General features: G+C 38.6%; 1 protein-coding gene across 1 annotated transcript; it reads right to left on the bottom strand.

Moving 5' to 3' along the window:
- Positions 1 to 63: 63 nt before the first annotated feature.
- On the bottom strand, positions 64 to 7,460 carry LOC134815129 (organic anion transporter 3-like). The gene is made up of 12 exons (XM_063823624.1): positions 7,028 to 7,460; positions 6,604 to 6,733; positions 6,093 to 6,285; positions 5,840 to 5,967; positions 5,296 to 5,446; positions 4,955 to 5,055; positions 4,275 to 4,422; positions 3,980 to 4,104; positions 3,707 to 3,796; positions 3,300 to 3,497; positions 877 to 1,028; positions 64 to 566 (listed from the first exon to the last, which is right to left on the bottom strand). Exons 1-12 carry the CDS (start codon positions 7,292 to 7,294, stop codon positions 411 to 413), a joined length of 1,839 nt encoding a protein of 612 aa, XP_063679694.1. The 5' UTR covers positions 7,295 to 7,460; the 3' UTR covers positions 64 to 410.
- Between the last annotated feature and the right edge of the window lie 9,499 nt (positions 7,461 to 16,959).

Consider the following 16,959-nt stretch of genomic DNA (forward strand, 5'->3'; position numbering starts at 1 on the left):
CAAAAATAGATAACCCAGTTTTTATTGTCCCATTGTATCACACGAGGAAAATAAACAAACTATTGAAAATCACGAACTCTTTGTTCTGGATGAAGCAACAACTGCACGGTATAGAAAAATCACGGTAGAGAGAGATTTAGCTGTATGTCTAATATAGTTTCGGGATAATGATAGGCATGGTTTGGAGAGTTTTTACTGCAATTGTATCTTACTATTCACCATAAACATTAAACAGTATATTCAAGATTACTATCACCGTAGAATATTCCTTACCAGAGTCAACATAAAGACCTTTCCCGAATTCTTATTTCTGAAAACTTCCACTTCGTCAAAAACTAACTCAATAACAAATCAATAAAATATATAACACCCATTAATCAAATATACATTTCTGACTTCAGAGTCTCTAACTAAACGTCAGAGTCTCCCATTCCCCGTTTTGGTCCAGCCCGAAGACCCCGATTTGGTCCGGCCATAAGTTGTCGGGGTTTAGAAACTGCCTTTTCCTGTCTTCTACTTTCTTCAGCCTCACCGCCTTTCTTGGGCTTGTAACTTCTTCTCTCCACCTACGTAGAATGAAGTTATAGGGTTGGATAAAATCTCGGGGGAACTACGAATAAAATCACAAATGTTGATATCGAATCGACATCATGGGTGGGCTGCGGTCAACTCTCCCACTCTAATTTCGAGCAAATGGTGGGATCCAGCAAACAATGCAGTTGTTTTACATCTTCATCGAAGCACTTTGGGAACATCAAAATTGTTCTAAAACGAAATGTAGATAAGAGGGACCAATTATAAATTATAATTATTTGCTTAAACCTCTAAAGTATACAAGTACAGGCAGAATACATGTCCATAATACATGATGCATACCTCTATAGGAACATCAGGGGTTGGTCTTCCTTTAGTCTTTGGCATCAAGAACAAGAGACCAAAGCAAACGATATTCATCACAGCAAAGATCATCAGAGCCATATATTTGCTCACCTCATACAGCTTGTTTGATCGGGCTCCAAGAAATGAACCTGAAATACGAAATATGAAACGTGAGTCATGAACATGACCTAGCTTCATATAAATCTTGTTGGTATTTTACCTCGTTTCCTACTGAGCCCGAATTTTATTTGATACAAACCACTAAAATACTTTGATTTTCACATTATCAAATGCTTACTTGGTTAAAAGAGGAGAAATGAAATGAAATAATGTCCTTGTATACCGCCCATATGGTTAGCAACTGACAAGAAGAATTTTCAATAAAACTGATAAACTCATTATAATGTTGCCAGCTATATAATACATGGGCTTGTTCCAACAACAACAACATTGTTAACTGTTTATTAACTACTGACAACACAAGTTTCAGTGGTCTAGAAATGAATATCTAACTCATGAGTTTCTGAGAATCTGGTTACGAATGCAGCGTTCCCAATTCCCTGGAAGACCGTCCAGAATACCCTCCCAACTCGTCTTACTAACACCCTGGCGTATTCGTTCAGTCCTGTGTTCCTTACCATGTAAATCACTGGATTGATCAACGAGTTTGCTGGCATCATAATAAAGTATATGAAGTTGTCAATAGATGCCTCTTTATATGCCTCATCATTTGCGGTATCCATGTAAGAAATATAAATGCTAATATAAAGGGTGATCCAAGTGCCATTGATAAGAACAAAGACCAAAGACAGTATAAGGATCATGACAGTAGCTCTTCTGTTGGTTGAATTATCAGGGCGACCCTCAGGGTCCATTACCTCAACTATTGGTGAGTTGAGGGCTCTAACAGTTGTTACACTGCATACAGTCACTGTCACTACCATTACCCCGACAAGTATGTATTCTGTTATTGTGATGTAGGATTGGATGAACCAATTTTTCTCCAGCTCTGGATTCACAGTGCTTGGATATTTTAACATTTCTTCAGACAAGATGATATCGGACATGGCTTTAAGTGTTACCCATTTTCCGATAGCTGTACTGAACAGAAATATTAAAGCGATGATAAGGGCACCCCAAACTATTCTCTGTCGAAGGATATAAAGTGGTTTTACCAAGGCAACCATTCTTGTAGCGCTTAGAAGTACTGTTAAGAAGCAGGAAACTAGCACTAGAAACTGAAATGGAGTGTAACAAACTGCCTGCCATACTACAAAGTATGTTCCGGCTCTTCTGGCTGCTTCGATCGATTCCTCTGTTGCGTTTTTATCCTCCGTAAGTTCATAAAGTTCCGCTTGTCTTCTGTTCATCGTATTAAAGGAAAGTATATTAACCATAGACAGGATACAGAGAGACAGATCACAAATGTTCAGAGCGATTATAAGTTTGTTTCCCAGCCCTTTTTTCTGCTTCCTGAGGTTTGGGTGAGTGAACAAAAATGTGAGCAACAATTTGCGGTTGAAACTTTGAATCTAATAAAATATCAGAACTTTCAGCTGAAAGTCCCAATGAGGTACAGTACCTGATGAAAAAGGAGAATGACGTTCCATTAGCGATGATTCCAATCAACGATAAACCACAAATTGTTACTCCAGAAATAAACACAAATTCTTCTGAATAGAAGAAATTGCTATCAGATTCGCTCATTTTGAAACGAAAGGTGTTCTTTTCCGAATGATCTCTGCACGATTTCGCTTGCGAATCCAAATATTACTTAGAAAAGTATCAAGTAAGGCCTGGCAAGTGTACACTGCTCAGGTATAACGAGTATATAAATATAAATATACCCATTATAATCTCAACTCATTGAGCACGTGGGACATTATATCACATCGAGTAACTGGTATGATCTTATGATGATTAACCGCTGTTTCATTGGGTGACCGACAAAAAAACTTTTAATGAGTACAGCTGGTTTGATGAGTTACCGGTGTTTTCTGGAGTTATATAAGTCCTCTCCTCATGGTCGCTCATATTAGTATCACTAACTCATGTGATGAAATACCCGCTGGACACCCGACTTTACACGCTACATATTGGCAACATTGTGTTTTCATATTGTTGTTTATGTTTTATATGTCAAATATGTTGTAATATCATGATGATAAAAAGTAAATGAATAAATAGTTAATAATTAAATAAATAAATAAATAATTTAAAAAATACTCAAATCTGGCCAACTACCATGACTAAAACAATCCTTAATTTTCACAGCTTGTTTGAGAATCACGGAATCGCAGATCTGGCGCCTGTCACGGAGAGATTTGTTACGCGTGCTGTTAATTGGCTAATTGGTGTGGTGTCTGTAATGATAAGAGTTCACTAAGTACGCACTAAGTAAGGGCACCCTAACAACTAACCTACTCTGCAGGCAAACTGGCAGGTGTTGAATATCCTGCCCCGGTGAGTAGTGGGTGACAGTTCGAATGTGTAGAGGTAGAGACTGGAGAAGGCTGCTGAAACCCCCATGTTACCCAGCAGTGCTGTCAGCTCCTGGACCGAGATTGCGTTCTTGATTCCAGGAAACGGAAACATCATCACAACGAACGAGGCTCCGGCTGGGTAGGCGATGTGTGGGTTATCATTGAGTTATCTAACTTTGGGGGAGTTGCACCCCACACAAAATCGTGTCTAAAATCTAATAGCACCTATGAATTAGAAAACCATTCCTTTGTTTGTTTTAGATCTAGGTTTAGCCTCAGCATGTCATCAGATACATTAGAATCCGACTCTATCAATATGTTTCTAAATTAAAGTTTAAACTTACCCAGGAAGAAGAAAATCTGGCAGGACAATTTCCGTCCGAGATACAAAAGGGGAACAATCGTCATGAGGCTCGCAAAAATCTCCCCGATAGCTGCAAGTTTAAATATCAAGAGTTTGCTCGGCTTACCAGCCAAAAAAAGACACGAATAAAATTGGCGAAAATGACAAGATCGCAAATCTAAATATAAACAGATGAAAATTTGTCACTATCTAATATCACTTCAGAAAACCAATACGAGTTTATTTCAACTTCTCCAAAGAAAGTTGGACTAACCAGCGTACAAGGTGCTGGGTACAATGTTTTTACTGAGTTGACTGAAACTGTACCCAAACCCATAGTAGGAGAATCCCACAACAAACCACAGTATTATCAACACAATCATCTCTTTTACAAACTTCCTGGGGACTATAAGATTAAGACAAAGTGTTTACTATTATTCATCGAGTTCTTCGTTAACTTGTCCGTCTGACCGATGATGCATACGGAAATAGTCACTTTTAACAGCATATGGTTTCAAAAAGATTTAAACAAAAAGGATTCTTAAAATTAACTTAATAAATTAACTTACGGATGAAGTCTCACGATATTGATACCGGTTATCTCATCCATACGCTGCTCGTGGAAAGTGAGGGCCGCTTTGAATTCTTTGAAGTGGAATGTTTCACCGTTCAAGCCGAACAATAATTCCAGCTCCTTTCTGGCCTCTAATTCTCTGCCTGTACGCATTATGTTTAGAATATTTGTAGGGTAACACCAGTAGTCAGGTTAACACCAGTAGTCAGGGTAACACCAGTAGTCAGAGTAACACCAGTAGTCACGGTAACACCAGTAGTCAGGGTAACACCAGTAGTCAGGGTAACACCAGTAGTCAGGGTAACACCAGTAGTGAGGGTAACACCAGTAGTCAGGGTAACACCAGTAGTCAGGGTAACACCAGTAGTCAGTGTAACACCAGTAGTCAGAGTAACACCAGTAGTCACGGTAACATCAGTAGTCAGGTTAACAGCAGTAATCAGGGTAACACCAGTAGTCAGGGTAACATCAGTAGTCAGGGTAACACCAGTAGTCAGGGTAACACCAGTAGTCAGAGTAACACCAGTAGTCAGTGTAACACCAGTAGTCAGGGTAACACCAGTAGTCAGGCTAACACCAGTAGTCAGAGTAACACCAGTAGTCAGGGTGACAGAAGTTTTTAATGTTATGGCGAGGAGGCGAGAATAGTAGTAATAAAATATCAATAATACTAACGGAGAGTGACTAGTTTGAATCTCGGCGAGTCAGGACCGTAGAGGAGGGGTATCAGGGAAATTACCATCAACATCCCCATAAACGACATGGTGGTTCCCCAGCTGAAATGTACAACGTGTCTGTACCTTTTCTGTCTATAGACAACACACAGAAAAGAGAAAAGTAAGGTATAGAATATAGATACCTTACTTTTTATTTTTGTAATCTGATGTATAGCTCGGACCAATATTATAAAGTTTATTAATAAATTGTCGCATTGATTCATATCATACTGAATTTCATTTCGACCTTGATCAAAATATACCAACAATTTCTATAATATCACTCACTAATTCCCTTACTTTTTGCACATGACGAAGATGAACAACTCGAATAACTGCCCAAAACTCCAGAAAACCATGTAAAAAGTTGACACAATGACTCGGAAACTGGACGGAACTATCTCCATCAGATAGATATAGACCGCTGTGTAGTATATTAACATTCCAAAACCTGTAATTAACTGGTCAGTAAGCCGAGGGAAATTGTTTTTTAATCGAGCAAACTTTTATCGTTTTAGGTTAGGATCAGGGGCTTACATTTCGTACCTCAAATATCAAAGTAAAGAATTACCAATCAGTTAAACCAGCCCCTGCCACATTATTGATCATTGATGATAACATTATTCTTACACATTTTCATTATTTTTATACATTTATACATTTATACATTTATACATTTATACATTTATACATTTATACATTTATACATTTATACATTTATACATTTATACATTTATACATTTATACATTTATTCATTTATACATTTATACATTTATTCATTTATACATTTATACATTTATACATTTTCCTCTTTTATTAACTGAATTTAACTATTTTTCCTACCTTGAAAGAAGCGGTATATAATCATTAGATAGGCGTTTGGAGAGAAAGCAGATACAGCAGTGACAGTAATAGAAATCACAAGTCCTATCATAGCAGAGGTTCTTCTTCCTATGGTATCGTACAACAACCTGTAACAAACAGGCGTTATTTGTTAGGGTGACAGTGGTTGGTATGGTCACAGTGGTTCTTGACATATCGTATAACAACCTGTAATGTCTGGTTACATTATCACAACAATTAACCATTAACTTGCCAAGCTAGGAGAGTGCCACAACCACTGCCAATAAAGAACATCTGAACGATAAGGTCCTTGTAAAGTCCCATCTCATCGCAGTAGAGACCCCACTCAGTGGAGAAGAAGTTTACATCACTAACGACCCAGTTGAAGTGGAGGCCAGCTTTCAACTTGTTGGCACATATTGTAGTCTTGTTGTAAATACTCCCGTCTGAAGGGTGGGACAGTAAATTTACGTAATCTGTATGATGGTATCATTGAATTGGGATAGTCAGCAGTTTTACAGCGATTGTTAAATATCAGAATCCCATTCCTTGTAAGTATACAAAAATGGTGTTGAATCACTTGTCAGTAAGCTAGCAGTATAGTAGCATTAAGTTAGCAGTAGCCCAAACTGCTGTGGTTTACCGGCCCTACGGGCTACGTATTACCAATGCACTATCTTTAAACGAATTTTTAGGTCTGGTAAACGTAAAACGATCGAAAATGTATAACTATTAACATGTTTGTTAACGAACAATGTACTCACTGGTTGAACGATTCAACGACTGAGTAGCTTCAAAACACTTGGGATTGGTAGTCACGTTACCGAGACAATCCCACTCACTGTACGGCAGGTGACCACAAAGGCTGTGGAACAGGGTCTGGGCTCCTCCCATCTGAGGTTCTCCGTGTGTTTAATATTTCATATTTACAGAAACATAAAATGGATATTAAATTATTACGTCGTGTGCTTATGATTTAGCTCATCTTCAGCTGCCACTACTTAAAAGATAAACGCCACCAACTACTGCTAGATGTTTTGTCTCTCTCTCTCTCTTTATATTTAAATGAGATTTAAAATTAGGGCTATGAGTTTGAGGTCGGGTTCCGGTTAGAGTACTAAAAAGAATAAGTTGTAGATTTTCATATTGCAGATATAGTGCAGTGCTATAATATGATGTTCCACTTACGGCAGATACATAAAGAATTCCCGTGATAAAGAGAGAAAACTTCTTTGTAGGTCTTTGGATGACCTTTGTCAAAATCTCCTCCGTTGCGAACAAATTTTTGCTCGATTTTGATCTCTCGGGAGTTATGAGATCTTTAAGTTTTAGTTCTTCTGTTTGCAAGGCAGTCATTCTAGCCTTCCTTGCTTTATCTAAAGCACTTGATGGTCGCGGTTTCATCATAGAGTTAGTGGATACCCGCCGTACGCTGGCATGAGTTTTATCCGGCATAATGATTTCTCCAGTCAGCGAGCAGCTACTAAAAAATCAAGCAAAGACATTCAAAACAACAGAAGAATAAAGAGTCTATAATTAACTTGGCTATCGTATCAATTGAAATGCAGGTCATGACTCAGCAGATGTGTGTAGTTCCTCAAAGATGTACCTTTACAAAGCTGCCTATACTTGCGTATTCAGGGCAACTTTGACTGTTTAATTTGAAAACAAAGCTATGGTTTTGTTCACAGACATGCATGTAATTATACCAAAACCATTGAAATCTGCTCGTACTTGATGATATTGAGGGCAAGGCACGGTATTTTACATTTTGAAACGAAATGAAATATTTTCCTTCATTCCATCGATTGAATACAAATTGCTGGTGGTACATGATTAATAAAGATGATTGGACTTATCAAATTCTTAAAATAATATATTATAGTAATATATGGCAATAGAATGTTATTCTTTATCTATTTTAATGTCTAATGACTACTAGATACTGGCTAGATACTGGCTAGATACTGGCTAGATACTGGTCTCACATAACATCTGCCTAATTATTGTGCTAACGAGGTTTTACCAGTTACGATGGCATCTAATACCGCTCCTACTAAATCGCTCGCCCAAATTTTAAGAAAATTCTTGTGAAAAGGCCCTTTGGGTATTTTTGGACGCTGATTCCGAATCATCCCCATGACGTAGGGTAAAAATGCTTCACTGGAGAGTTGTGGGCAGAAAACCGTTTTGGTCACGTAACAGGCTAGTAAACCATGAATTCGATTGTTAAGGGCTTGGGTTAGGGTAAAGGTTGTGATAAGGGTTATGGTTAGCTTCGGGGTTATGGTTGGGATTAGGGTTTATGTAAAACCGTTTTGTACGGCTGCAAAACCATAAAAACCAAAGTCACGTGAAATTTTTGGCCGAGCGAATTAGTAAAAGCCCGAAATATAACCAGATTTGATGATCATATCACAAGTCATCTTCCTCAAATGGGTTAGGTATCGTGCATTACATATTCCATGCTTAAAGCATCATATCAGTAATACCTGCTTTTTGAAAAAAAATTTTAATTTGACCACCTCGGTCCTGCATTTCAGTGTAAACTTTTACAAGATGTGGAAGTAAATAATAACTAAATCGCTCCGCACCCAAAATCAAATTTTAAGAAAATTCTTGTGAAAAGGCCCTGAAGGTATAAAAGTAATCTGGTTCTGTGTATTTTTGGACGCTGATTCTGAATCACCAACCCCTCGACCCCCCCCCCCCCCCCCCCCCCCCCATGACGTAGGGTAAAAATGCCTCACCTGGAAAGTTATGGACAAAAACTGTTTTGGTCACATGACAGGCTAGTAAAACACGAATTTGATTGTTTAGGGATCGGGTTATAGGGTTAGGGTTGTGGTTTGGGTTATGGATAGATATTTGGGGTTATGGTTATGGTTAGGGTAAGGCCCGTTAGGGTTGGGATAAGGGTTTATGTAAAACCGTTTTGTTCGGCTGCAAAACCATAAAAAGCAAAGTCACGTGATAATTTTTGGCGAGCGAATTAGTAAAAGCCATCGATATTACCGCTTGATTTTTTCTTCCGGCCCATGAAAACCTAAATTTTGTAATACTTGAAGTTGAGGCATGAAATAAAAAGCAAAATTGATATGCAGGCACGATCAGTGGTCTGATATTTAACGGCAGGATCTTTTTTATATTGGGGATTGGCAAGACATTTTTAAACATGTGACCATTTTATTGTTCATGGCATATAATTATATTATGTTCTTGAAAATTTTATCAAATTTGATGCAGTTGATTTATACTTATAGATTTATATGCATGAATCTAAATGTTACGTCATTTTTTAATTTAACTTAAACGCAGTGATAAACGGTCACGTACCATTTTGGATTAATTTCTGGTCAATTTAGAATTCTGTGGAACCACATGAATATATCGTATAACGAGCGGTAATTACGCCTAAAATTTACTTTCCGGTAACACTAGGTCAGTTGATCAAATAATATTTGATCAAAATTGAAAATTGGAGCAGTTAATTTTCCGCATATTACCACCACATATAAAGTGTATACCGAATGCTTGCGGAGCACAGTTTCGTTTCGTTTTGTTTTGTTAATTTGGTATAGTTATAACTCTTCTTTCGAAACAATTACCCTCGTACGTTTTGAATAATCGCTTCTTCTTTTGGAGTTGACACAGGTTACTAAATGTCAGTACAAAGGAATAATTTTAAACTGGCAGCTTTTTTAAACCGCGCTCTACTGTGAACACCAAGCCTCTTATTCACTACGATATTAATGTAAGGGCCTCCGATATCTTAAGTAAAGAATTGTTGAATAAGTATCTGTCTTGCTGATCTAATAAATATACAGTCTATTGAATGAGCTATATAGAATAATTATATTACCGCTTTGTCACAGAGCGGTAGTCAGAATAAATTAAAAAGATTATTTATATCCTAAAATCCCAACATTAAAGTTGATGTTACAACAGAATTTCTACAACTATAAGTTTTCGCCAGTGATCTTTAGTTTTTACCAGTCATTTGCCTGGTTTCACTTTGTCTGTCAAGAGCCGTAAAGCTCCCTACTAACCACTACAAACATAAGCTAAATCTTGCAAAACCTATCCAAATTTCTTTTTGGTTAGTGTCCGAATGACCTTGGGACCATCTAAAATTAGGGTCACCAAAATAATTCCCGTAAAAAAGTAGCGCAAGTGAACGTGAGCAACCAAATTGGTAGCGTAGTGAAAGAACTGCAGTATATATATTGTCATTACCTAAGATGAGAAGTACGAATGAGTCGGACTTTTCAATTTACTCGTATTGTACGTACTTTTCAATTCTACTGAAAAGTCCTCCTCTAGAAATCGATGGAAGAGTTCTAAATCGCATGTTACGGACTAATATTGAGCGTTTTCAAAAACTTGTGTTTTTATATTCCAATCGTCGATCGCGATTAACTTAAAGTTTAAATTTAAGAGAAACAAGCTGTTTAAATTAGTAAATTGTCTAGTAATTTTGTAGAATTTTTGTTTTACTTGCCTGGCCTAAGAATTCTGTGTTTAATTTGTTCGCGAACGGTATATTTTCTCTAACATCGGCAATTAACAATTACATTTTACAACGGCCCCGATGATAATAATTCAAAAACAAAAAAATTCTATCTGAATCGTACGTCGTATGAGTCGGACTTTTCAAAGTTGCGTACAAGTGCGTACTTTTCCCCCTAAACGAGTCCGTACTCCTCATCTTAGGTCATTACTGCTTGAATTGAAATGTTTCTTGACTTTCGCGTGGCAGAAGTTATGCTACTTTCCTCGTTTCAAGATTTTAAAACATAATAAGTTTTAAAGAAGTTATGAAATCCTCTGAGGAATAAAACTTAATTTTCAACCGAATTTCTTTGTATATCAGGAATGAAATTTTGATATTTCTTGCAATCCTTTCTCCAGCTCAAAGACTAAATTCTTTTGTCCAAGATATTTCAATACCCTGCGTTTAAAAGTTGAGTTCCAGCCGCATTTATTGCACCTTGAGTAGCGGATCGAATTTATGTAATCAAGATTTAATAATTCTAATTATGAGAATGACATTGAAACACATATAAGCATGTTACGTAACACACTCGGAGCGGAATTCCGATTTTATTATAGATTCTCGAATGCAGATTGGAAATATTCCTGGCTATAATAGTTAACTCCCATTGAAACAACTCCTCTCGGACGACAGTTGTTTCATTCCGTAACTTAAACTAAAATCCCGTGTTCCAATTATCCAATTAGGGTCAATAACGAATTGAAAGCCATTAGACATGCAAGGATCTGTTCCTAAAACAGAACCTAAGGACCTAGGGCGCGATTAAAGTGGTAGACTGTGTTCCCAGAAACATCAGTGAGAGTCTGGCCACCTGCCGACTGTGTTCCGAACCGGCCAGGCTAGAAACCTTGGACTACAAGTAAATCATCCTTCTAGCTGTCTATATCAGGGCGATCGCTGTAAAGCGAACCAGCTCTCAATTGTCTTAAACCAATAGCTTTTTCCTTTAAAAAGGCTGATTTTACCCGGGTAAAAAATGTAATATGTCACTCCTTGACCAGGCTGGAGTAATAGAGGAGGAGAGACCGAGCATTTTAATATCCCGTTTAACCGTTCCCAGGGTATCGTGAACAGAGGACCGGATCTTGCACAGCTCGAGTAGGAGCGCAATTATCGAGCACCGCGTGAACGAGAGCTTAATTAGCACACCATTACAAAATTGGAACTGAGCGGTGACATTCGGCGAAGTTTTGACGTTTGACTCCAGTCTTTGGTTACAAGCGGCCGAGTAGCTGGTGAAAAATTAATTAAATTTTAAGTAAAGTGAAAATGAAGATGAGTGAGGAGAAGGTGGCGACGTGGGTTGTACGATGCTTGTCCTGGTTCTGCACGTGCGACTACATGCTCCTCTACAACCTGACAAAACGTTCCCATGACAACTGAGAGGAGGAAACGGACACCTGCCCTGCATGACACATCATCGACCGAATATTTAGCTTGAAAATATTTTAATGACACACTAATTTGGGGTAAAATTGCTGTTGAAAATGGTCATTATAAGTTTAGAGGGTTGTGAAATTTTAAGTCACCAAATCCAAATAGATCACGACGGAGATAACCTCTGGTGACGAATGCACGATAATAATTCACAACTCTGCTCTTATTTTAGGCTATCGTAATTTGAGGGTACGGAAACGGGAAACCAGAAGTCGCTGATGTAAAAACACTACCAAACTATTCTGCAGGGCGTGCACTAATTTGTTCATTGAAGATGTTTCGATGTAACAGGAGGTCAGAGAGGCCGGAGGGGCGTACGTGATTGAGAATTACAGTTTTCTTCGCAATTAACAATTATTAAATATCCTGTGATACAATCTCATACATAAAATAATGGCATAATTATTTTTTAGCAACTCGATCCCCACACCTCTGCGATTGCCCCTGTCAACACGAGAGTATAGCCCCGGGACATGTCCCCCTCGAGGGTGGGGTTGTTAACGAGATTGATTAGCTAGTGATCCGCTCTCTTCTGTTTTTACTTGAACTTCAACAGTTTTTTTGGCAGTGACAACCCGACTCCAGGGTCCTGGTGTTCTGGAGGTTGACGGGGCCAGAGTGCTGAAACGGCACGCCTTTTATTCAGAACCCCAAATAACTAATAATCTTCATCACTTCTTTTATCTGGCTTCAGGTTTAATTAACTTTTTGGTCACCTAGTACTGTGTGAGCACAAATGGTAACGAATGGTAACAGTTTAAGTTTTAACCGTGAGACGTACTTTTTCGAGACCCGGGCCCCGGACTAAGGAAGGAATAGTTTGAGACACAAAGGTCAAAATAATTACTGGGAACCCGTCAATTGGACGACTTTCTTTGATCCTAAACGAGAAGAACTTTTTCAGATAGAACCATAGAAACACATACTTTGTATCTAGACGGGTAGAATCAACTTCCTGTGCACATGAAAAGAAGTTGACAAATGAAGTGGCTATTACTCAAGTACCGCAGACTCACTCTTAGTCAAATATCACGGTCCGCTGAGAATAATCCTAGATATTCGGTCACGTGATTAATTGAGGCTGTCCTATTGGCTGGTCATTCTAACCCGGTCCAGTGAACCGTCAAATTTGTGTGTTTCACGTGATAGGGGCCTATTAGTGTGATACCATGAGTGTGACACTGATACTTTCTGTTTGTTGACATTTGCAGTGTTATGGTAACAAAGAGTATCGTTTATTTCCCAGAGGATCTGTTTTCTTAACTGAAAGTCCGTGAAACTCTCCCAAGTAGAACAATAGCTCCCTGTCTACGTTTAGACCCAGATATTACTCACCGGCCAATGTCTATTGTTCTCTCCGTGTCAGCTTTAGAGTGCGATATACTGATTGATCAACAGAATCGTTGCCTGATGATCTTGCTCAGGTTGTGACTTATTGCATGACGAGGGAGCGTGTTCCCTCCAAAACTAACCGAAATGCCGTGTCTAGTTAGTCTGGGATGGGAATAATTTCAAACGTACACAATGATCATATATACAGGGTCCAGTGAACGCCATCTTAATTAATACTGCCGCCAACGACCTACTCAATTCGACCAAATGACTGTTGCTCCAGGAATTTATTTTAATTTCCGTTGATTCAATTTGATAGAGTCCCCAGGAAATGTTCGTAGCTTGAAAACAGTTTTCAGTAAGTTTTCAGATTAGAATTTGAAATTATTGGAGTTCTCTAAGTCACAAATTTAAGTGGGGACTAAAGTGCAGTTCATTAAGGCAGTATCATACACAATTCACAATTTAATCCAAATACCAAAATTATTATTCAAAATTTAATTAAATTCAAATAGCTGGTTATTGTCGTAAACTCCACGTTTAAAGTTACAAGGTTTTCTCCCCGTCATTGCTTCCCTCGACCTCGCCAGCGAAAGACTTGCACAGCGGCTGCAACCATAGAGGCACACGTCAGCTGTTGGTTCACGTGACCATCTTTCCGTCACGTGACAGCAAAACCACCAATTGTGAAGCATCAGGTGCCGTTGATATGGCAACGCGCGTCAGAAAATCTGTCACGTGATATAAGGAATAAGTAGCGCGCGCGTGATAGGGACTTGTTATTTGAAGTTGAACCAAACACGCGTTCACTCGGTCTTAACCAAAATCAGTCCCTGACAACTTGTGAAGCTTGAATGGCGCCTTTCTTTTCCAGTTTCCTTTGCTTTCTCCCGCTTCTCTCAGGATCTCCAATCTTTGGTTGTTATCGCTGGTTTGTTTACCTTAATTAGATGATATATACCGTTTGAGCTGAGGTCATCTACAAGTGCCACCCCCTTCTGGCCCTCCTCATGAATAAATCGTAATCGAATTTGCGTTCAATGGAACACACTTATGCAGTTTTGATAATTCATAAAGTACGAATAAAATGCCTGATCCGATTCTATTGTAGTAGATTGCCGGTCATAATGATAAATTATGGCCGCCTATTAACATAGTCTGAAAATGTAAATCAAGATATGCCTCTGGATGTGGTTCGTTGCACCTTGCTCGACCGGCGATAGTGAAGATTTTCAAGATCTCTTCTGCCTTCTCAGCCGTACCTTGTTGTAAATACATATATTGCCTGTATTAGCGATTATATCATTATTGACATCATCCCCGTAACCGCATCATACTTAGAAACATTGTTAATGGATATTATATACAGCCCAGTATTACTGAATTATTCCCTCATATCAGCAACAATTCTCAGTATGTTATTTGTATCAAACTTCGTTTAGAATTCAAAAGATCATAGTGCGCTCACATCTCATTTAGATGCAGGCACCCTTTGATCTATACCATCGCGGGAAGTTTTTTGACTCGAAATGATAACTCATGATAAGCTTGTTCACATTTATTAGGAGGTAAAGTCAAAGATATCATAACTAAAAGTAAGGAGGAAATAGTGTTGGCGCTCAGTCCTTTGTGGCAAATTATTTGCCGAGTTTAGCGATCTTATACTTGCTGCCAGTGTTTCTTGGGAGTTGTGACCGCCTCTGTTTTCTGTTAAATATGTTGGTTACTATAGCTAAGTCAAGGGTTCATATCTTATCAAAATATGCTGTTTCATAGAAAATGTCATTATTATTTTATGTTCTGATTTATAATTGTCATAGTATTCTGGTAAGAAATAATGTTATAAAGGAGTAAGATCGTTACACTCAAATTGGTGTAAGCTCATTTCCGTGATTTATCCAGGTCCTTTATAATATCAATTACTGTTAGCTGCTACTAAATGTAAGTCCAAGATAAGTATAAATATGTGACAATATACTTATCAGCATTTTGCAAAACCTGCACAAACTGGAAAATTTCTCTTATCTTGACTACGATAAATGTGTTTACTTAACTAGAATTCTATCCACAATTAATGTCTAATGTTAAAAATATCATTTCACCTCACTATATTACACAACCACCAGACAGTTTTATCTCAATGTTCAATGTTCTCAATTTAGAAGCTAGCAACTATTAAATAGCAGTCTTCCAGTTCAATCCTAGTCTCATTTCACACTTGTTAGATTCACACGTATTATTTACCGGACATCAAGATACCATGGTACGGAATAGTTCTCCAATCTGTGATGTAATCTGTGCAAACAGGGCCATTATTAACATTAAACATGACTGGTGAGTTTATAGCGATTACCGCTCTCTTAGGATAACTACCTTGGTAACTCGCTGCTGTCTCTAACTGTCTCTAACCTGTAATATGTTAGTAGTCAGCTCCCTCACCCTCCTTCTTTAAAGACACTGATAATAGCAATTGCTAACGGTTTCCTCCTGTTTTGACATGTGTCTAGAGACTTGTGCTGCATTCCTTGGGAAAATCTAATTGTGGCTTTGTGGATTTACAGGCCAGTTTACTTGTCATATCATGAGCACCAATTTTGGTGGAGAAGAGAGCAGCCGCCCTGTCTAAAATACAGCATGCATCTGCCACAAGTCTCACTCCGAGTCATTGTGGCACATTTAGTTGGGGGCCTGATCTTGACTGGCAAAACGGCTCCAGCGAGGCAGTCAAACCTAACTGTCAAACCCTCCCGTGAGCGTACCACCCTGCCAAGCCACAACACGGGTTGCTCGTCACGTGACATGTCTCCCATTGGTGCGGACAAGTCATGTGGGCGGTTTCCAGGGTTTTGATCGGCTTATGGGTTAATTGTCACGTGGTTTTGTCGTGTCCGGTGGTCGGTATTGCGCTTCACAGAACTCCTGTGTTTGTTGGGTCTACTGATCAATATGAGCTCTTGTCTTGCTGCTGTTGGTACGATAAATTGCCGCAAATTACGCCAACGATTTTTGTTTGTGATCCGGGACTTTTTGCCATTATCAACAGCAGTCTAACGATCCTGATATTACCCTGGGCTTACGAGATCTGTACCTCTGTCTAAATTAAATATTTGCTTTGCTCCTGCTCCGTCACCAGGCGAGCTATTTACTCCCTGATTGTTTAGGGAAACGCTTACTAATTGGGCTACTACTATCAACCAGGTTAATAATTTGATTTTACGTTGGACAAAGTAGATGATTAGCATAAGTTGTTGTTATTTTGACAAGAACTTTGAAGTGGTTCTAAATGGAAGGCTCCCCTTTTCAGCGGACAATCTTATATTTTACCGACCTTTCATCATCGGATGAGAATCTGACTTTGCCCCTTCCGACTGGTGTTTTGAGCTGAACCGCTTCTCTACTGTGATTGGTCAGTGAGTATGACATCATGTGATAGGACGGCTCTGATTGGTCCATGTCAACCGCGGTTGATCGTTGATTGGGTGGTTTTGTTTAATGGGTCAGTTATATGTCCTTGCTAATATTTTCGCATTGTCACGAGTCATTTTGCTTTTAACGCACAAAATTCCCAGAGCTATTTAAGCCTGCCCAAAGTACTGTAAAAATTATAAGTTGCTCTTCAAAGGACTTTCCCTCAAATTGCAATGAATAATCCATCAGCTCACCATTTGTCGTCTACGAGATGGTTTTTAGATAGAGAGTGATTTAACGGCGGGTAACTCTGTCAAAATCCACTTCCCCCGATCCTCCACTTTATCTGCTGGCAGATTCTTCTCCCGGCTAAATTTGCAAGCTCTTT

The sequence above is a fragment of the Bolinopsis microptera genome, chromosome 5 (genome assembly GCF_026151205.1).
Source record: "Bolinopsis microptera isolate Bmic1 chromosome 5, MBARI_Bmic_1.0, whole genome shotgun sequence".
Classification (NCBI taxonomy): Eukaryota; Metazoa; Ctenophora; class Tentaculata; order Lobata; family Bolinopsidae; genus Bolinopsis; species Bolinopsis microptera.